General features: G+C 55.3%; 1 protein-coding gene and 1 long non-coding RNA gene across 8 annotated transcripts in view; one reads left to right on the top strand and one right to left on the bottom strand.

The window, feature by feature from the left end:
• Positions 1 to 1,140: 1,140 nt before the first annotated feature.
• Gldn (gliomedin) overlaps positions 1,141 to 20,318 on the bottom strand; it is a 43,095-nt gene continuing 23,917 nt past the window's right edge. For 2 of the 7 annotated variants that reach the window (XM_033765245.1, XM_033765244.1), the window contains 9 exons: positions 15,747 to 15,899; positions 14,995 to 15,012; positions 14,592 to 14,699; positions 11,499 to 11,645; positions 8,437 to 8,565; positions 5,902 to 5,985; positions 5,616 to 5,738; positions 4,732 to 4,882; positions 1,141 to 3,064 (listed from right to left, as the gene is read on the bottom strand). In XM_033765245.1, coding sequence (XP_033621136.1) covers positions 2,587 to 3,064; positions 4,732 to 4,882; positions 5,616 to 5,738; positions 5,902 to 5,985; positions 8,437 to 8,565; positions 11,499 to 11,645; positions 14,592 to 14,699; positions 14,995 to 15,012; positions 15,747 to 15,899 — 1,391 coding nt within the window. In that variant the 3' untranslated portion in view covers positions 1,141 to 2,586. The other 5 variants (XM_010638791.2, XM_033765247.1, XM_033765246.1 and 2 more) reach the window with 4 other exon arrangements.
• LOC104872537 lies at positions 9,323 to 10,910 on the top strand. Its single transcript, XR_004517749.1, has 3 exons — positions 9,323 to 9,404; positions 9,722 to 9,807; positions 10,845 to 10,910. It is a non-coding gene; the product is annotated as an uncharacterized LOC104872537 (long non-coding RNA).

Raw genomic sequence — 20,318 nt, 5'->3', positions numbered from 1 at the left:
TGCCACAATTCTGTTTTGAGTTGTGATAATTTTTAAAACAGTACTCATAACATAATAAGAGGTAAAATAAGTTTTTTCCAACATGAGTGTGCCCAGCAATTATTATTTTATTTGACTAATTAGATTACAGTTAAATAAATTACAACCAGAAAGATCTGTCACTATTCACTGTCGCTCAGAACCCGTGCTCACAGATGGGGTTATGGCTCTTCATGTGACATGCGCGGTCCCAGCAGCTGATGGGAATCCGCAGCGCCCTTTCTCCCGCCGGGTGTGGATGGTAGTGTCACTGCTGAGTGTGACCGGGCGTGTGGGGGACCCTGACTCTTCCAGAGCGGCTCTGTCTGACTTTTTGCCGTGGACCTCGCAGGCAGTAAGACTGTGAAGATGCCCAAGATCAGAATTCCCCCTTTGAAAACTTCAGCCCACAAGTTTTTCTGTGCTGACACCTGCATCTAGAGACCCTGAGCCAGGCCACCTGCAGCTGCAACTCAACACCTTGTCAGCTGGAAAGAAAATGCTTTGAAAGAGGGTCTGGCGTGGCTTGGAGGTTGGAAGGGATGGTTATATTTACTTTCCAGTAAGAAACTCTCTCCTTTAGGTTCCAGAGGGTTACAGATTTGGCTTGATTCTGACATCAGAAGCACAGCTGTTTGGAAAGTACTTTAGAGCAATTCTGATTACCAGTTAGAATGTGGACTACATTCTAAAACATTATCTTGACTTATAAACGCTAGGTTTGTGGCAGTGAGCCCCAAACTTTGTAACAAATCAAGTACTGCTTGTGGGAAAGAATAAAATCTTAATTCTTTTAATTCTGTACAAACTGTCCACTAGATTATACAATCACCCACTGCCACGAGACACTGCTCGGCCTTAGCTGTCCTTGTATTACTGTACCATACTAAAAGCTTCCCACTTTGAGCTTTTTCAAGAGTGGCCATAGAATTCGTTACCCGCTGTTAAGGAGGCCGAGGAGTCAGGCATGATGGTGGTGTTTGCCTGTAGTCCCAGCCGCCAGGGAAGCTGAGGCAGGAGGACCGTTTGAGTTGAGTTTGAGACCAGCCTCTACAATACAGTAAGATCTTGTTTCAAAAAAAACTAGAGAGAGAGCTGGGATTTAGCTCAGTGGTTCTGCCACTGGCCTCGCAAGCACAAGGTCCCAAGTTTGATCCCTGGTACCGCGCACGCACACACACAAATACTTGTGCCTTTAAAATGTTCTTCTAAAAGGAATACAAGGAATGTTTGCTAATTCAATAACTAAACTGTTTGGTCGCTGCGATAGATACATACACAATTAGTTGTTAGGAAACTGTATTGACACCTAGCTCTGCTGTGTGAGACAGCAGCACTTGCATTTAATGTCTGGAAGAACACCAAACAGGAGGCGTTTACTTCATGCAAACCACGGATCTGAAAAGAGTATTTTTAAAACTGGGTAATGTGATATCTCTAATTAAAAAGTATGGAGGGGGTAAATGCCCACTATCTGGAGAACTCAAGAGCAAACACATCAACGGCTGCCTGGGTATTTTCAGGGAGAAAGACATTTAATATCTAATATTTAATATTCCATCCGCACAGCCCTGGAGATTTCCAAGGCACAAACCAGGACGCAGAGTAGGGAAAGTCCTGCACGCACACTGGCACAAGATGCTGACAGGGCCGCAGTCAGCTCCCAGCCCTGCTGTGCTCTGTCTGGAGCTCAGCGCTGGGCTGAGGGGGTCTGAGGAACTGTGCCGGCAGGAGGTGCGCCCTCGGAAGTGTGCTCGGAAGCGTCACACTGCGTCCTGTCCAGGCTGGCTGCCTGCTGCACCGCCAGGTCACGGCCACCCCGAACACCTCATCTTGGTCGGGACAAAACAAAGCCGGCTGTGGCGAGGCCACCTCGAGTCAGGCTCACTCTGGCCTCTGGAGTGTGGTACCCTGCGGTCTCTGTTGCCACCACTCACTGCTGTTGCTGTCACGCAGGAGCACGGATTATGGTCTGAACACCCGCGAGCGTGACGAGGTGCCAATAAAACTTTATTCACAACAACGGCCGTGGGCCGCTCTGGCCCCAGAGCCAGTCTGCCCAGCCTTGTCCTAGACACTAACCACAAAGGTGCCTCAACTCCGAAAAGTGGCTGGCCCTGGGCCTGGCCACATCAACGCCCGCTCGCGCCGGCGTTAGTGCTCTGACAGCGGGCCCATCGCTGCCGTCAAAGGACTTGCTCATTTGTGGCTAAAGAAACAAAATAGAACAGACATGTAAAAGTCGTGAGAATGGTGACAGCCAAGAGTCACAGAATTCCTCCGAGCAGGGACTCGCACTGTCATCTTAGCCAGAGGCTTCTGTCACCAGCAGGGAAGCCAAAGCCCAAGGGAGGGCACTCACCTGCCGGACACCGAACTGCAACCCTCTCTACGTACGGCTGCTGCCAGCTCGCTAAGCACTGCTCCTGAGGGGCCCACTGACCACATGTGCTCATGCCACGGGACCTGTTCTAAGCTTCCCGCTACCCTGCAGCACCCATGTCTGTGGTGGCAGCGATGGCCCCAGAGGACATCCGCCAGGTGCTGCGGGAGACAGGAAGCAGCACGTCACTGGTTTAGCGTGGCCGACAGGAACCGCACAGGGTAAAGCATTAAGTGACCGTCCTCCCATGAGTACAGACGCCGGTCTCGCATGTTGTACGACAGCATGGCAAGCACGGACTGGGAAGTCCTTAAATTAAAGTTTGCGTTGATCTGCTTCTCGCCTAACAGATCGAAGGCGAATGTTATCCTCATGTCCTTGGTGTCTGTGACGTACAGGACGCCCCGAGCTATGAAGGCGTTGCCGGCCTTGGACTTGGGGTACGTGGTGTTGATGACCCGTGAGACAGAGAATGTCCTCTCCTCCAGCTGTGCGACCACCATGCTCGAGCCGTCCACGCTGGATGCGTAGACAACCCAGAGGCCCTTTTCATCCACAGCTAGGTTGAAGTAAGTCTTGGAATTGGCAAAAAGGTATTTCCGATCAAAATACAAGGCGTTCTCCAGCTTCAGCATTTGGGATGTTTCTTTGCCAAATTCGAATCTGAAAGATGTGTAAAGACACGTAGACGTGAACGGGCACTTCGGGGGACGGGGTGGTTTGTGAGGCTTGGTGTGACCTTGGTTCCCACCGCTAACCGGCTCCAGTGAAGCCTGACTGTGCCACGGGCCGCGGGTGCAGGGACAGTGACCAGCCGGCGTGGCAGGGACGCGGGGCAGACAGGCCCCCCAGCAGAATGGATCCACACCTGTGCGGCAGCCTCCTAGCCCCGTGACCGAGCCCCGACCTTGGCTCCGGAACTGCCCCTGCAGGTGCCTGCACTTCACAAAGCAGAGAAGTGACGGTCCCCGAATATAAGCAACAGGGCCAGAGGCTGAACTCAAGTTTTCTAACCCCAAGTTGTGGTTATTCTTGTACTTCATGCTGGAATACTAGGAAAAAAGTGTCCACAAAATTTTCAGTTAAGAGAAACATCCCCATCTGAGAGGAGCTGTAACCGAGTCAGAGCTGTGTAGACATTTTGCTAGGCGAGTGCTGCTGAGTTAAACTATGCCATGGACGCCCTCGGCCCTGAGCTCCCGGGCTGCTTGATTTGCAGACCCCAAAGGTAGATATGAAAAACAGATTATGATTCAAAAACTGCTTCGCGGGGGCATGAGGCGAAAAGGAAACACCAGAGGGCGCCATCGAGCCGCAGAGAAACCGGGACGCTGGGCCAGTGGCTAAACCACCAGGAGGCTGGGACTCAGGAGGGGAGCCCTGCCGCAGGGTTCCCAGGAGCCTGCGCGCATCCAGGCCAGAGCCCCGGGCGGGGCAGGGCGCGGGGCTGGTGTCCCCACCCCTGTGCCAGCAGCGCCAGCAGGGTGTGTCTGCTGTCCTCCCAAGGGGCACGAGACCCTGCCCAGGTGGGGCGGAAGGGGGCAGCTGGGAGGCCCTGGAGGCTCTGGTCCATCTCTACTGAGGATGCAGAGACTGCTGGAGGTGGCATCTTTCTTGTGCCCTGGGACAAGGAGGTGAGAGTTGGGATCAGAATCCAGGTGTCCTGGCTTATAGTTCTTGTTTGTTTATTTGTTTGTAATACAGAGATAGAACCCAGGGCCTCTGCTCTGAGCTCCATCTGTCTTTTTTTATTCGGACACAGGGTCTTGTTCTGCCACTAAACTGTTCAGGCTGGACTCAAGTTTGTGACCCTCCTGCCTCAGCCTCCCGGTGTGCTCGGATCACAGGTGTGCACCATCACACCTGACTTGCATTTCATCTCTTTCTTGAGTTGCCTAAGACAACGTGTTTCGGCTTCTAAAGCCCAGAGCTTATTTCTCCTTCAACAATGAGGAGGAACCTTCCGGAGTGTGAGAGGGCAGCGGGAAGGCAGCCGGAAGGCGAGCGCCCCCTGGGCACGGTCTACGCTGGGACCCTTCCTGCCCCGGGACGCAGAGGGAAGGGGTGAGCCGGCCTCCGCATGCCCCGCCAGGGTGACCAAGACCCTGACTTGAGGCCGCAGCCCCTCGCCTCTGCGATCTGGGCTGTGACGTGCAATTCCTCAGGCCCAACTCTGCGAACGGAGCCCGTCGGGAGCCCTGGGCTGGGCGGCGCCCTCCTCCTCCCGCCCCTCTGGTCACCTCTCCTGCCCCTGACGCATGTGGTGTCCACCTGGCGGCTCAGCTCACGACAGCCGCCGTGGGCCCGGGGACAGCAGCGGCGCGGCTCACCTCACGATGGTGTTGGAGCCGCCCTTGTGGTAGAAGAGGGCGCCGTTGTGGACCGCATGCCCGCAGCCGTGGAAGTAGTGTGGCAGCAGGGTGGACGAGTAGCTGCCGTTCAGGAGCGAGGCGCGGTCCCGGAACTCCTTCACCAGGATGCCTGCGGGAGGTGCGCAGGGCAGGCAGGGTGGGAGCAGGTCCCGGGGCGCCCCCTTCCCGTGGGGAAGTGCAGCCCCTGGGGCCCCGAAAGCCCCAGAGTTGTCCCGGAATTGATTTTGTCCCCCTGCCCTGCGCTGTGCAGGGGCAGAAAACCCTGGGACTCTTGCAGCCACCCAGCTGGCAAGCCATTGTCAATGCGCGTGTCACTGCACAGCTGCACTGGTTCCGTTCGGGTCCGAAACTTCCTCAGCTGGTGCTGCTGAGCAGGGAGCTTTGGGCAGCTGTCTCTCCAGCCAGGGCTTCTGCCGGGCCCTTCTGGAAGGAGTCGTGTGGCCGCGTGGAGTGGTTTTGGCCCACCTCCCTCAGAGACAGTGTGACCAGGGCCCTTCCCTTCTCCCTGCGGTCCAGCCACGAGATACGCTGGGAAGACGGCCCAAAGCACACTCCTAGGACAGTGCCAGCCCTAAGGGAGGACAGGTGCGTGAGGGATCTGACGTCCCTGCCACGCCATCTGTGTCTCCCTGGACACTTGGCCTCCAGTGGGACAGGCTACCTGGGGTTCTCTGATCATGTCCCCCAGACCTGAAGCACCAGGTTGCCACCAGCATATTCAAAGCGGGAAAAGGGAGGCGTTTATCAGAGGTTTTGGGTTGCACCCAGAAGGAGGATGCTCCTGAGGGAAAGGGGAAGACAGACAATTATAACAGATTCAGGCCACCTCTGAGTAAAGGCACCTGAAAAGTGTTCAGTCACCCAGATCCGCTCATCACTCCTGTTAGACTCTCTCATCCACGTCCCAAACGTCTCTGTCACCTTCAGTACTTGCGTGGGGTTTCCAATGGAAGCAATCATGGATTCTGTCAAAAGAAAGAAAGAAAAAATTACCTGTCTCTTAGGCATCCAAATTTTTTTGCTCTTTTTCTTTTTTGTTTTCCAGTGCTAGGATTCAACCCAAGGCCTTGCACATGTGTGGCAAGGGCCTCCCTGAGGGTACCGGTTCCAGGATGCTTTGCGCTGTACCTGCTTGTGGGGAGTGCTGTTCACTGATTTTCTCACCAGCTTTTCCCACCAAGGTGTCATCATTGGGTACGGCACACGTCTCACCTGGAAGAGCAATACTGAAGCAGACGTGGCTGGCACAGTGGGACGACCGGCTTTCCGCTGCCTCCATCGCCCCGCATGCCAGCCCCAGCCCCACAGCATCCCGTGACACAGGTTCAACGTGTTTCTTGCCACCCTGGGCCATGTGCTGCCCTTTCTCCCCACATGGTGAGCTCCTGACAAGCTTCTGGCAACCACAGTTGCTAGGATAGCACAATTCTCCCGTCCAAGTACTAACCACGCCTGACCTTGCTTAGCTTCCAAGATCAGACGCGATCAGGTGGGTTCAGGGTGTATGGCGGTAGACTAGGATAGCACAATTCTAAGAGGACAGGGGCGTCTCTGTCCTGCGCTGCCACGAGGGAACACCAGGGACCGGACGTGGTGTGGGAGCTGAGGTGGGATCTGGTGAGGGCCCCGGCTGTGCAGTGACACGGCAGAGGTGTTCCAGGAGCGGTGGGGAGCCCTCTCCTGAGATAACGGATAAAGGCAGAGCCTTCCTGGCCAAGTCACCTCTTAGGGACTCCAACTCCCATCAGTCACACAGGGGATTAAGTTTGCACCGCGTGTACCTGGGGACACATCCGAGCCACAGGGCTCAGTAATGGGGACAAAGTAGCCTGAGTCAGCCTGTGGAGCCCTCAGCCACCTGGGAGAGAGTCTTGGTGATACCTTCCTGGTCTCCCTGGGGGCGGAGTCTCTCTCACGGGGAAGGGGAGAGAAGGTAGGAGCTAGGAAGGCGCAGCCTCAGGATAAGGTGGCCTGCTTTCCTGAGTTTCCCTGGGTCAGGTGTCAGGGGTGGAATCACAGAGCTTCCAGGGAGGAAGGAACCAAAGAGCTGCCCAGCCTGGGCCACTATTCCTGACCTGCGGATCCTCTGCATGAAGGCCTGTGAGGACACAGGTACTTCCCTGGTGTCTGGCCCATGGGGGTCAGAGGCCACCTGCCTTGTCACTGGTCCTGTTAGCGTGGCAGCCAGTGGGCAGGTGACAGGGCTGGCCGTGGGCTGTGGACTGGGCCAATTGGGTGCTCTGGAAGGGCCAGGCCCACTCACCTGGGCAAACCTGACAGAAAGAGCAGCCCCTCCACTGAACTAGGAGCTCTCAGGAGAGCCAAGGGGCCACACCCTCAGGTCTCAGCAGGTCTCCGGCTGCACGAGGCCTTCCTCTGAAGCCCTGAGGACAGGAGCCTCAGAACTGTCACAACTCCTACGTGGGATCCTGCTGCCCCTGGTCTCTGTGCTCTGGGAATTAAAGGCCATTAAAGAAATGGAACCGGAGCAGGCAAGAGGGCCAAGTTCAGACACAGGCATCTGGCAGCCTGGGACTCCATTCCTCAGGCAGAGCAAAGGCAGCGGCCTCTGTGAAGGCAACTGTCACGACTGTGGGTGGTGACCGAGCCCCTGGCAAACAGGATTTCTGCAAAGGTTCCGATCAGGCCTCTCCTCCCAGGTGACAGGTGCACTCACTCAAGGGGCCAACAGGGAGGACTTCTGCCATTCAACACCATCCCCTTGGGCTGAGTGCTGAACAGTATCAGGCTCTACTGCCCAGGGGCGGTGACATCTTTGAAAGCCCAGATCCACCCTCTGGGCCCTGAGAGGTCCTGAGAACGGCGTACCACACACACTAGACCACAGGTGTGGGAGACTCCACGCGGGACACGGTGCTGCTGCCTCGGCTCACGTGGAGGGTGAGCTGGCCTGTCCTGCACCGGCTCGTTCTAGAAAAAGTGCCGAAGTCACCTAGAAACACTTCCCACTCCGGTGACCCTCGATTTCTAGTAACTTGCAATCTCACAGGCCTGTTGAAGAACAAGTCCTCCACCAGACACCAGGGACTCCCCACCCTCGAGTGGCTGGGCCAGGTCCCTCTCCGGAAGGAAGATGTTCTCCTAGCCAGGAGCCTGCGTTTGGGCCCTAACGCAGCGGCCCTGGACAAGGGACTTGGCTCCCTGGGTGTCTCCTGAACGTCAGCATGGAGACGATGTGGATGCCGGTGTGGCAGGGTCGTTGTGAGGGTTCAAAGAACAAAGCACTGGGTCAGCATTTAGTCATGGGCGGAGCCTGGGGTGTGGCCCGGTGAAGAGGGCCACGAGGTCCCACCCGCCGCTGTGATGACATCTGTGGGCGTCCACCCTTGCAGCTGCCCTGTCACCTCCAGCAGAGCCTCCCTCCAGCCCTTCACGGCTGCAGGGGTCAGCAGCTTCGCACTTCAGCGGGGAGGGAGGATGGTCAGGGAGGCGAGGAGGGGTTGGTGATGAGCAGGAGACGGAGGAGCGCAGAGCCGGGGGCTCCATTTCCCACCTTTCCTCTTCCCAGGGAGACGCCCAGGTTCACATTCGGGGCCAGATCTCCTCCCCGTGCTTGAGGAAAGCTGGCCTCAAAGCCTGAGTGCAGACCAGAGTCTGGGAGCAGGCGTGGAAAGATGGGGACCCTGGGACAGGGCTGGTCACCTGAGCACTGGCGGTTGAATGTGTTTGGCTGCCGAGGGCCCTTGGCTCTTCTGCCTCCAGGGGGCCCAGGCAGGCCTGGAGGGCCTGGGGGCCCAGGTGGGCCAGGGGGGCCTTGGTCGCCTTTGGCACCTGGAGAGAGAGTGAGAGAGGAAAGAAATGGACAGCATCCTTGCAGAAAGGGGTGGGACCTCGGGTCCAGGGGCAGGGTCCGGTCAGGAACGGCCAGTCACAGGGGCGCGGCCTGGCTTCTCCCTCTTTGGCTGCTCCCTGGCTGCCACGATGTGAGCAGCTTCCCTCGGCCAGGCCCTTCTGCCACAGTCTCTGTATTTAAACTAGCTGAGCGCGGACTAAAGCTTCTGAGAACGTGAGCCAACACGAACCTCTCCTTCAAGTTGTGGGTGTTATGTTTTGTGTCCCAGGGACGAGAAAGCGACTGAGGCCGTGAGATCCCCAGGAGACCCCGTCCTAGGGAGAGGAGCGATCTGGCCGAGGTCGTAACCTGCGCGGAGCAGGACCTGGGCCTTGGGCGAGCTCACGCAGGCGCTGCTTCTGTTCAACTTTCTCCCCGGGCCTGTTTCTTCCTCCCCACATTCTCCATTCCGGCCCCGCACCCTGGGAACCACTGAGGCCACTGCTGTGAAGGGGTTCGCAGCTCTAGCCCCACACATGTGGAGGCAGCCTCGCCCCTCTCGACCGGTGCCCAAAGCGTCGCCCCGGCCAGACCCTCTTCAGTCTCCCTAGAGTGGGCCGTAGGAGCTGGGTCTTTCTGGAAGGGTGGAGCCCCGCAGGCAGAACGAGCCACCTGCTGCCCCGCTCCCCTCCAGCAGAGGGCGCACTCAGCAGCTCCGCCCCGCCCGGGTCTCTAGGGCGCCCGGCTCGAAGGTTTCCAGAATGGCGGCTTCTCACCTTCTCACTCGTTCAGCAGCAGGGCAACGTGATGCGCGGGGTGTGTACGGGGGTGACTGAAGGTATGGTGAGTGGTTCCAGTTTTTAAAATTTATTAGAGTAACAGACAGATGGTCATGAATCCCCTTAAAAATTCTCTCTCATTTCCAACACATTTATTTTATGGTTCTTGCGCCTTTCTGAAGCAGTTCTGCGAGTCTTTTGTGACTGTCTTTATGAGGTGCAATAAAAAATATGGCGAGCAGTGCTGCCGAGTGCCATTCAGTGGGAAGGCAGCTCCTAAAAACACCACAGCGTGTCCCTACCCACCTTATTCACTGGATCTGGCACGGTGTGACTTTGGGATCTTCCCCAGAGTCGATGTTTTGAATCATTTCAGGACACTGGGGCAGTTATGCTGGCACAACTAGAGACACTCAAGAAAGAAGACTTCAGAGCCGCTTCAGAAAGCGCAAGAACCACGAGGTAAGTGTGTCTGGAGTGAGGGGAGTGTGTTTTGGGAGAATTAGTGGAAGTGTGTCTTTTACTGTGCTAAACTTTAAAAAATTGAAGCATTCACTGTATTTTTCCATCATACCTTGTAGTGGTACTATTATAGACAGCTAAATTAGGTAGAAATACTATAGGCAATCAGATAGGGCTAGGTCCTCAACAGAGTCCAGACAGAGGTAAATCACATTACAACTGTAGCCAGAGACTCACCTGCTGGAGAGCAGGCCTCAACATAAAGATGAAATGACCAGGCCTTGCACTTTCCCAAAGGACAAGATAAGCGACAACACCTGGCCTAATGAAGTCCAGAGAGACACCAGTCACGGGGTAGGGGGGACCCCAAGACCTCTGGACCCACCATTTCCTTAAAAAAGTCATTCTTTCCATGCACACTTGTTACATGACTTGCTCCCCATTGGATCACTGTTACCTGAGCGATGACTCTTGAGCCTTATTGGTTGATCATAGCTGTAACCCACAAGGCTTTTGCTCTATAAAACTTCCCTATAAAGCAGGGTCCTCTGCTACCCATTCAGAACCCTTCCTGCTTCTCAGGAGCTATCCTCTCAATAAATGTTTTCCTACTCTCAACCTCCATTGTTCCTAGAACTCATTTTTTGATTTTAGAGAACATGAGCTTGGCGTACAGACATCGAACAGGCTGGGAACTATAATATTTCTATTATGTCCCTCGGAGGTCACATTTCATCTCCTGATAACATTTCCTATACCAGGAGCATGGTTCAGGAGCTTGATTCTTTCCATGATTCTGGTCATGAACCCATTTGGACAAGAACTGAATCAAATTCAGTGGTTAGGTTCAGTGCTGACCTCATGGGGAGATTTGATTTGGTTCTCATCCAGTTTGGTTTGTGACCAGAATGGTGGAGAGAGTTGTGTTTGTGAGCTGAGGTATCACTGCGTTAACAGAACAGTTATCTTTTTTATGACATCAGTGGTTTCCAAAGTACGGTGATTTTCAAATTCTTTTGTGTTGTCCTCCATGACAGTGATCACCAACTCTTTCTGCCTCAGCCTCGTCTAAATAAACAACAGTCTGGACCAGAAAACCAGCCACTGAATATTACTGCAACTTGAGGGCAAACAGCTCAGGTTTTGCAGATGGCTCCACCTTGACTGTGAAGAAACGCTCGCTGCTGGCCACCGAGGAATCTCCAGTGGATTGGTTATCTTCCTATTCAGGATTGTGCTGGATTTCAACAAACATTTTGAAAAAGCAAGCTTCCTTCACCCCACTGAATCCAACTATAGCTCTAAACTCTGGTTATTTAAGTGACGCAGACTTTCCAGGCATGTTGCTGTGTGCCTGTAATAACGCCAGCACTCGGAGGCAGGAGGATCGCAAGTTTGAGACCAGCCTAAACAACTTAGTGATTTGGTGAAACCGTACTTCAAAGTAAGGAAAAAAAAAAAAAATGGGCTGGGAATGTAGCTCAGTGTAAAGGCCTTGGGTTCAATCCCAGTACTGGAAAAAAAAGCTCATGCTTAGATCGATTTGGTCTTGCCTTCATGGAGAAACACACGGTTTTCTCCTCTTTGAATGTAAAGAATTGCAGAATTTTCTGCAGAATAGAAGGAGGGCCACGGACGATGACAGAGTGAGATGCGGCAGCCCTTGGACGGGAAAGTGGACAGGCTCCTACCTGCCGGCAGCACATCGTTGGACACATCTCCTTTGTCTCCCTTCTCTCCCTTCGGCCCTGGTGGGCCCTTGTTTCCAGGCAGGCCCAGCTCACCAGGGTCTCCCTTTGCTCCCTGTTCCCCTGGATTTCCTATGGCTCCAGGCAAGCCTGAAAGAGGAAAAAGCTCTATTAGCCTACTGTGCGAGAAGCCCTGGTGTCCTGCTTTGCAATGATCACATGTGTGGGGTGGAGCAGCTCTCCACACCAAGCCCTTCTCAGGCGTTTCAGGGCAGCCGCCCGGCTGTTGTTCATCAGAGAACAGCATCCCCGGGTGGCTCCGTGGGCCTGCATTTTCGGAGCAAAGGCTGCAGACAGGAGCGAGGCACAGCAGGAATGACCACTGCTGTGGCGGGGAGCAGGTGAGGAGCCCTAACCGAGCCTGGCAGCACCTCTGGACGGTGCACGAGCACTGTAACGGCATGAGGTTTATTTCTCCCTCACGTTGGAGTGCTAGGCTGGGCAGTCAGTTGTCCTAACTCTCATTTTATCAGTGTTTTCTGAAACCAAGGCCAAGTGACTACACTGAGGCTTCCAAAACAACCACAAAGGCCCGCTGCTGTGACATTCCAGTGCAATGCTCCTAGCCACAACAGCAGACCAGGGGAAGTTCTCCAGGACAACCACGAATAAGGGTGGTGACAGTGTGGCCACATTTCTGCCTCCACTGTGGGCAGCCATGACTGCAGGGTCTGTAGAGAGAAATCAGTGCAGATCTGAGTGACAGCGGGTCTCCAAGCATGGCCTGGAAAACTCTAAGTCGAGGAGCCAAGGACCACTCTGATGAAATGGAGGTGGCGAGAGAGAAAAGCAGCAAGCAGAGGGCCAGGTAGCATGAACATTAAAGGGATCACGCAGTGCAAGCCACGCTGAGCCTTTCAGGAAGAAGCCTGGCAGGCACGAAGCACAAGGCAGAGCTTAGGCTGGATCCCCCAACCCAGGGGAACTTCTCAGCTCCACCCGTTGTCCCGAAGGGATCAGGAACCATGAGAAAGACAGTCATTTCACACAGGACTCAGGCCAAGAGGCTTTGGCACTCTTGCCCCGTGGAGATTTCCATTCTGTTTACACAGCCCTTTTCTTTTTCATGTTTTGGAGACAGGGTGTCACTACAGAGCCCAGGCTGGCCTTAAACTCACGATCCTTCTGCCTCAGCCTCCAGAGTGCTAGGGCTGCAGGTCTGCACCACCACGCAGACTCAGTCTTTTACACGTGTTTGAAGTTGAGATCTGCTGCCCGCGAATATCGCTGCTTCCTTGAGGAGGGAGGATGCACAATTTACAGGTGAACAGGATGGGTCCAGAGCCCAAATTCCGGGCTTCTGTGTTTAAAGGAAAACATTTTTTTAATTTAGTTTCCTAAAGGTACTTTTTTTCTTAAAAGTACAGTTTTAAAATTTCATTTTCTTGTTGCCTTCTGGCCTATTTTTAAAAAAATTTCTTCTACTTCCCCCGGACCTGCTGCATCGTATTAAAGATCCTGCGGACTGTCTGGCCCAGCCGCGTAGAGCGTGGTAACTGGGGAGAGATGATGCGTTTCCTGTCCTCCATCACAGTGATCTCAGGCTTCCTTAGAAGAACAGCCATTCACTGTCAGCCTTAGCAGCCAACCTCAGGGTCTTGCGGCTCAGGTGAGCTCAGAACATGTTAAGCTTTCTCAGACTTCCAGCCTCCCCTCAGCACTGTCCACCTTCCCACCTCCCACAGGTGGCGAGGGGCCACTCAGTAATGGTGAGTGGGACAACCCCACAACGCCGAGCCCCTCTTCTCCCCTCCAGGTCTGCCTCGGTGTCTTCCAGGAAGCTTCAGAGGTTTTCTTTGTCCCACAGAGCTGGGCCACTCCTGAGTGTCCTGCGTCTGGAATGGCGCCTGCCCAGAAATGCTGGTGCTGTAGCAGAATGGCCTTTTCTTCGCTGCCTGCCCTGGCTGCAGGTCACAGGCTGAGCTGGGGATCCGTCTCTGAGCCTTCGGGAAGCTGCTGCTTTTCCACCAGCCGCCTCCTCTTAGCCAGGAGCCCCACCCTGAGTGTCGCCGTCACACTCAGCACTGGGCACCCATATCGCAAGCTGGGGTCCTCCTGGGGCCGACTGCAAAGGTTGTTCTATGCTGCAGTGATCTGTGATTATAATTGTGACACCAGCCCTCGCCCCTCCATAACCCCTGCTACAACTGCAGCCTCTGTGGCCCAGGCTGCGCTCTGGGACGTGGGAGCGCAGAGCTGCTCTGCAGTTTTCTCCCTCTCTCCTAGATGCACATAAATCACCAGGGGAGCAACAGCCAGGGTGCTCGGAAGGGCAGCTGTGCGTGAAGGAATCTGCGAGTCTTGCTCCAGCCCTGCTGGTCTGGGCGGCTGCACTCTGGAGTCCAGGTTGGACAGACAGGCGACCTGGGCTCCCCCTGAAATCAGCCTCCTGGCCCTAGTGGTGCCCTTGCTGGTGACCACGAGTGAGCCAGCCTTCCTGAGCTTCTCAGGGGTCACTCTCACCCTGCCTTTGATGCTGATGCCTCTCCCTCCCTGGGCGAGACACACCTGACATCCTGCTGCCTCCGGCTTTGCCAGGCAATGGTCATGCCCTGCTCATGGGCCACGCAAGTCCCCCAGCCACACCCACAGTGAGCGCCAGGCTCCGAGATGCCCGGGCTGCTGTCCTCCTCCAGCTGGTGAGGGTCACAGCCTAGGACCAGCGTCCGTCCAGGGAGTTTCCACAGGGGGAGGAGGGAGCAGCCCGGCAGGGCAAGAGCCTGGAGAGAGCATGTCACAAAGTTGTCACACAGCCCGCAGGGTTCCCTTCCCCCAGGCTGTGGGCTCCTGACTTGTCTGTTTCCCTCTGCATCAGAGAGCACAAAGTGGGGACCGATCCCAGGGAGACCGACCAACTCTCCAGTTTGACCTAAGTATGGATAGAAAAGATGGCACCCAACACATAGTACCTGGCATGCAGCAACTTCCAGGCAAGAGTAACCCAGTCCCCAGGCTGGAGGGCAGCAGCTGAGCCCACCCCAGATGCAACCATGGCGAAGAGAAAACGGCAATTGATTAGACAAGTTGCTAAAATACCCATTTTTCCTCTTTTTCCATTCGCTCCTTTTTCGCCTTTTGGGCCCTGGGGGCCAGGCTGTCCGTCTGATCCATTGTGCCCTGGTAGTCCACTGACTCCCGGAGGTCCTGAGTCAAAACAGGGAAACGGGGCTTAGAACAGAACCTGCCCTGAAGTCGACGCCAGTCCCTGTAGGCAAGGAGAGAGCAGCTTCCTCTCCTGCTGTGTCCCTTCTTTCTCTGTCTGAAGAGGTGACAGCTGCGGAATGGGAGGGGCAGACCCTGGGGTGACAGACACAGAGCAGCGGGAGAAGCCAGCCACCTCCTCCCTCTTCCCTTCTCCCACCTGGCTCCCTGCAGAGGGGCCTGGGATGTGGCCACCCATCCTATCTTCCGCTGATAGAAGACAGGCCACAGCACCTACCTGGGGGGCCAGGCGGTCCTGCAAAAGAAAAGAATTTAGATGGTAAACTGCAGAGGAAAGAAGAAAACAGCACTACCACCACTCTGCTTCTAAAATGTCCTGGAAACCCATCCCACATCTTGTATTTAGAGCTCATTATATTTGCCCATAAGAATAATTCAACAAACACTCATTTGCCAATCAAACCACTTTTGCTTAAGTGTCAATGGATTAAGAAACCTCTCTTTGGTTTTTGTTCTTTCTTTCCTTTTTTTTTTTTTTTTTTTTTGAGACAAAGTCTCACTATGTGGCCCAGGCTGGCCTAGAACTCAAGATGATCCTCCTGCCTCAGCTCTTGAGTGCTAGGGTTACAGGGCCACCACATCCAGCAAGAATACTTTCTGAGCTAGTGTCACATGTCAGTCATCCCCAAGGTGGCTGGCCAGACTGAGCATCAGCTGCGGTGCAGGTGGCCCTGTGCATCCTGCATGTGACAGTGCCATCACCACAGGGTGAGGGCCAACATCCGACAGCAGGGCCAGTGCACGCCTTCAGCCAGCCAGTCTCCTCCGGGCCTCTGAGGGCTATCATGAGCAGATGCGAGTTTGCTGAGTCTTGTTCTGCTGTTGCATGAGGTAGTCTGAGAAAATGTGAGCACCCAGATCAGGTGACAAATGCCTTCACCAGTATGCAATTATCCTAAGATCTCAGGGCTTTGGGTGAAACTTTTACATAACTGAGCACAACTGCTTTCACAAACAGGGGTCTTTTACCGTCAGGGAGTCTGTGTGTCGCTTGAGCATGCACACAAGCCAGTGCGGTTGTCACATGAGAAGTTGCCAGAAGTTGGGCTCCTTTTCTTTTCTCCAGACCACGTGTGATGATGACCAACATCAGGGTGCAAAGGTCTCTCCACAAGCCCACTCCTGCGACCATGCACAAATCAGCGTTTCCTATGCACTTAGCGTGTGCACCAGCTCTATCAGAGTCTCAGTCCCTGTGTCTGTGGTGCTCACATCTACGTGGGGAGGGGGACCCTTTGGAACCTCACTGTAATACGCGGAGCCATGAAGTAACCCCAGAGGATTCTGGGGAGCTGGGAAACACAGCTGTCTGAGAAGGCTTCTGAGAAGGAGAGTCTTGAATTACAGCCCCAAATAAATGATGGGCCTAAACTACTGCTCTGAGGGCTGGGTGAACCACGGCAGGGGCCAGTGGGAGCTGAGGCCTGCAGGTGAGAACTTGCCAGGTTCAGGGCAGAAGAGGACTGGCCAGACCAGAGTGAGTAGAGATGAGGCCACATCAGGCTGTGGGCGGGGTGGGCACAAGACACCCTGAATCCAGGCTAAAAGACTGCACAGGACAGATGCACGGGGCTCCCTGAGGGTCTGTAGCCAGGGTGGTGCTGGGAAGTCAGTGTGGCTGGAAATTGGCTAGAACTGGATGGACTGACAGGAGAGAGACCTAGAGAGACAGAATGTCCAGATCTTTGTGGGGTTGTGGCTAAGTGGCTGCAGAGCTAGGAGCTCTAGTATTTCCGTGCAATGAGTAAGACTCCATGTCTGATTAGGCAGAGCCCTCTCAGATACTCAGGGCCTGGGACACTGACAACAGAGGCCAGGGCTAGGGGGACGCTAAGAGAGATGAGGTGTTTGAAGGTATCTGCTCCATACACACAGTCCCACTTCCGGCCAGATGATTTGTGAAAATGGCCTCTCCTTCTCCGGGCAGTACTCTGCGGCTACACGACGTCGCCACCAGATGGCGCACGGACGCACCGGGAGCGAGGCGGAGAGCTGACAGCAGTCAGAGGCGGCTTGACTGTATGTAGTACTGCTCACCACCTGAAGGGAGACCGAGCCTATGCAGTAGATTTCAGAGGCTCCGGGAGTGCCCTGTAGCCAAGTCCACGGAAGGACACGGTGACACCGCCGTGACAGCCTTGGAGCTGTGCACCGAGGACCCGCTGGCCCTGTCAAGGTCTCCAGATGGTGACCCTGGTCACAGTTCCTGTGTAGGCCCATCATCCGCAGGCTTGCTAAAGTGCAGCATCTGGATCTCCTGTGGAGATCCTCACTCTGAATTTAGGGCGAGGCCCAGGAACCTGCATTTCTACCAAGTACTGCAGATTACTAGGATGCAGAAGCAGTCACATCCAGCCCATCCTGTACGGGTGGAATGAGGGGTCCCTGGTAGGGAGGCACTTGCAATCTTGGCCTGTAAGAGCACTCACTGAGTGCTCTCCACCGCTCCCGTCTTCCTGTGGGGCGAGCTTGGTGCTTGGGGTTGAAATGACAGAGCCACAGATGACAGCAGACTGGACCGGGTCACCAGAGGAAGCAGAACTCAAACATCGCTGGCTTTGTGGAACGACGCATGAGCCTGTGCTGTGTCACATCACTGAGGTCTCCTGGGTCGATGCTACCAAGGCACGGCCTCCCCTACTTCGACAAACCACCCATGTTGTTATGGTAACTGGTGACACGCCACCTGCGGTTTCTTCTCAGGTAAGCGCTAGTGGGTTCCTGCACTAGCACATGGCGGAATCTTAATGGAGAAAAGAAACACAGGCACCCTAGCCCAGGCAGTAGCTAGGTGATGTAAGGGTCAGACGCTGTCCATAAGAGTGGGTCCCAGGCAGAGGTGACCCTGCCGGTCTGTGATCAGGCACCTGCGATGTGACCACCCCAGCTTACATCGAGGGGAGGAGAATCACCCTGAGGACCTCTAGTTTCCCTCCACAGGCTCCCCTTCTACCCTGGGGTTGAAATGGGTGGCCCCTGAGCCAAAGCAGCTGCTCAGCACCGCAAGGAAGGTAGGGGAGGCAGCTCCACGTCTCCCCAGGTCTTACTGACAGCAGCAAACACAGAAGCCCAAGAAAACCAAACTGAGCCAGCACAAATGAGTCTGAAGGTGAGGCCAGGCCTGCTGTAGGAGCTCCTGGAGATCCACGCCCAGAGCTGGGCTGCCAGGCCCTCCCCTGCTGTAGGGACCCCTGGGGTGAGGGCTTCCTGGTGACCGTGGCTTCAGCCAGGCAGGAGCTAGGTCAAGGCGGTATGGACCCCTCCCCATGAGCGCCAGCTGCTCGGCTGTCCTAAGGGATGGCCTGAGAGGGCTCGAGCCTCAGACTTGGGGCTGAACCACAAACACTGAAGCAACAGCCAAGTTGCTCAGGACGTCCAGCTGGGTAAGAACACGAGCAGATCTGCCAACTATCTCAGTACAGCCCGTCCTTCTGGTTACCAAGACTGCACCGGCGGAGCCCTCTGCGGTCCCACAGCCCCAGCCATGGGCTCATTCCTCAGCACCAAAGAGAAACGAATCTCCCTCCTTGTCTCAATTAAATGTGGCTTCAGCTCAGACTCATTCAGTGTGCACCCTGCAACTTTAGGCCATGGTCATGGGGTTCTTTTAAAGTGACGTAGGGATGGCAGGCAGGTTTCAAGCGCCAGTTCAACCCATGGAAACAGTGGCTTTCTGAATGCCAGGAAACAATAGCCCAAGGCCATGTTGAGCACCACGGGGATGCGGCATGGATGTTTGCCCGGGCCGAGGCTGAGGGAGTGAGGTCAAATGCCACGCCAGGGTCAGGTCGCTGCACGACAAGAACAGGAACTGTGGATTTGTGTCCGCCCCAGCAAGCAGTTCGGCGAGACGACGGCCTTCACATTTTCCAAGTCCACACGGAGAGGCCACTGCAAGCCAAGATACGGTTCTGGGTCCCAAGGAAATGTGGGCCGAGGGGTAAAAAGATGCAACCAGAAAAGCATGTGCCATGTGTTGCTTGACAGACAGCTCCAACGAGGCCCCCACCACTCTAGCCAGGGAATTGTCTTCGCTATTCACTGAGGAGCCACAGGCTGCACAAGGCCACACCACCGGGCTCCGATTCTCAGCTGGACGAGCCCCACCTGCTCAGTCCTGTGTGCGGACCCAGGTCCCGTGCCCACTACGTAGGTGCTCTGCTGTGAGTGACACCCACAGCCCACGCATGCCTGCTTTGGGGATGAACTTGTGTGAGGCTGGGCCTTGCCCTGGACCAAGCTCAGGCTGTGTCCCAGAGGCCCTGCTGTTGGCATCAACAGCTGTAACCCTGTTGGGACAACCCTCGCTGCCTGCTCCCAAAGTCTCCCCAGTCCCGTCCTGGGTCTTGTTGTTCACTCTCCTCCACGGGGTGTTCTACCCCCAGGCAGCTTCTTGCTTTACAAGTTGTGTTTTTCACACCTATGTTTTTCCCTGAAGAGCTTTCTGTGTGAAAGAAGGACCATTTTCAAGCTGGCGTGGATGGAGAAAATGCTGGCTTTTGAGAAGCATTTGGAGTGCTCAGCAGTCCCAGCGTGGATGCCATCCCTGCCTCCCACCGCGCTGCCTAAGTGGTCTCCATAGCTGTGCCTTGTGCATTCACCCTGCGGCCTGGCTCTTGGGCCCTCGCCGTGGAAACCAGAAGAGGCTTCTCCTGGGCCTCTCGGCAGCTTCTGCGCGCGTCTCTCCCTCCTCTGAGCATTTCTCTAGCACTCATTACTGCTCCCAGAGCTCAGAAAAGGGACCTCACAGCTGAAGGGAGGTGCTTAAGCCACAAGAGCTTCAGAACAAAGGACCTGGCTGTTCTCAAGGTGTTTAATTCTCTGTGAGGGCCGCAATGTGTCCTGAGTAATTCGGTTAGCATTTAACAAGAGGCTGCAGGGTTACAGCTCTTCTTTCCGAGGCTTGTCCGTCGGGCTTCGAGGGAAGCTCACCTCCTCCGCACTCATGCCCGTGGCCCAGGTTTACTGCTGCCGCAAACCTACTGGTGCTTCTCGGGCCTGACTGGTTCTGAGAGGAAGGGGGGTGGATACTGTCAACGACCAGGTACAGGTGAGCAAGGCTTCTCACACTGCGAGGTGTTGATGTGACCCCCCTGCCCCGCCACCAAGCCTGGCCACTCCCCTGTGAGCCCAGCGACAGCTGCAGCCGGCTTCAAAACCTCCTGGTCATCTTTCTAAGCCCCTGGGCTGCATACTGTTCCTCTCCTCAGAATGCCAGCCGCACTCTCTGCAGAGCAGGTGTTGAGGGTCAGCAGTCCAATGCATAGCTTTCCTTGGTACTTGGCCTCCCTTGGCCTGGGGCAGCGATGGTGCCTGCTTCGGGACTGGGTCTTTATTGTCCTCACCTCATCAAGTGACGGAAAAACCCTCTCAGAAGTCTTTCTCTGTCCGGAGGCTCCACGTGCCTCTGGCCAGCTCCTCTCCCTTCTCCATCATCAGAGGTTCATGGAGGGGAGGGGCAGGGCACCTACCACTCAGAGAGGTCTCCACTAGGGGCCAGGGATTTAGCTCAGAGCTTCCACCGCCTGCCTTCCAAGCACA

The sequence above is a fragment of the Fukomys damarensis genome, unplaced genomic scaffold, assembly GCF_012274545.1.
Source record: "Fukomys damarensis isolate Sample0158 unplaced genomic scaffold, DMR_v1.0_HiC HiC_scaffold_17, whole genome shotgun sequence".
Classification (NCBI taxonomy): Eukaryota; Metazoa; Chordata; class Mammalia; order Rodentia; family Bathyergidae; genus Fukomys; species Fukomys damarensis.
This window is presented reverse-complemented; position numbering and strand designations above follow the sequence as displayed.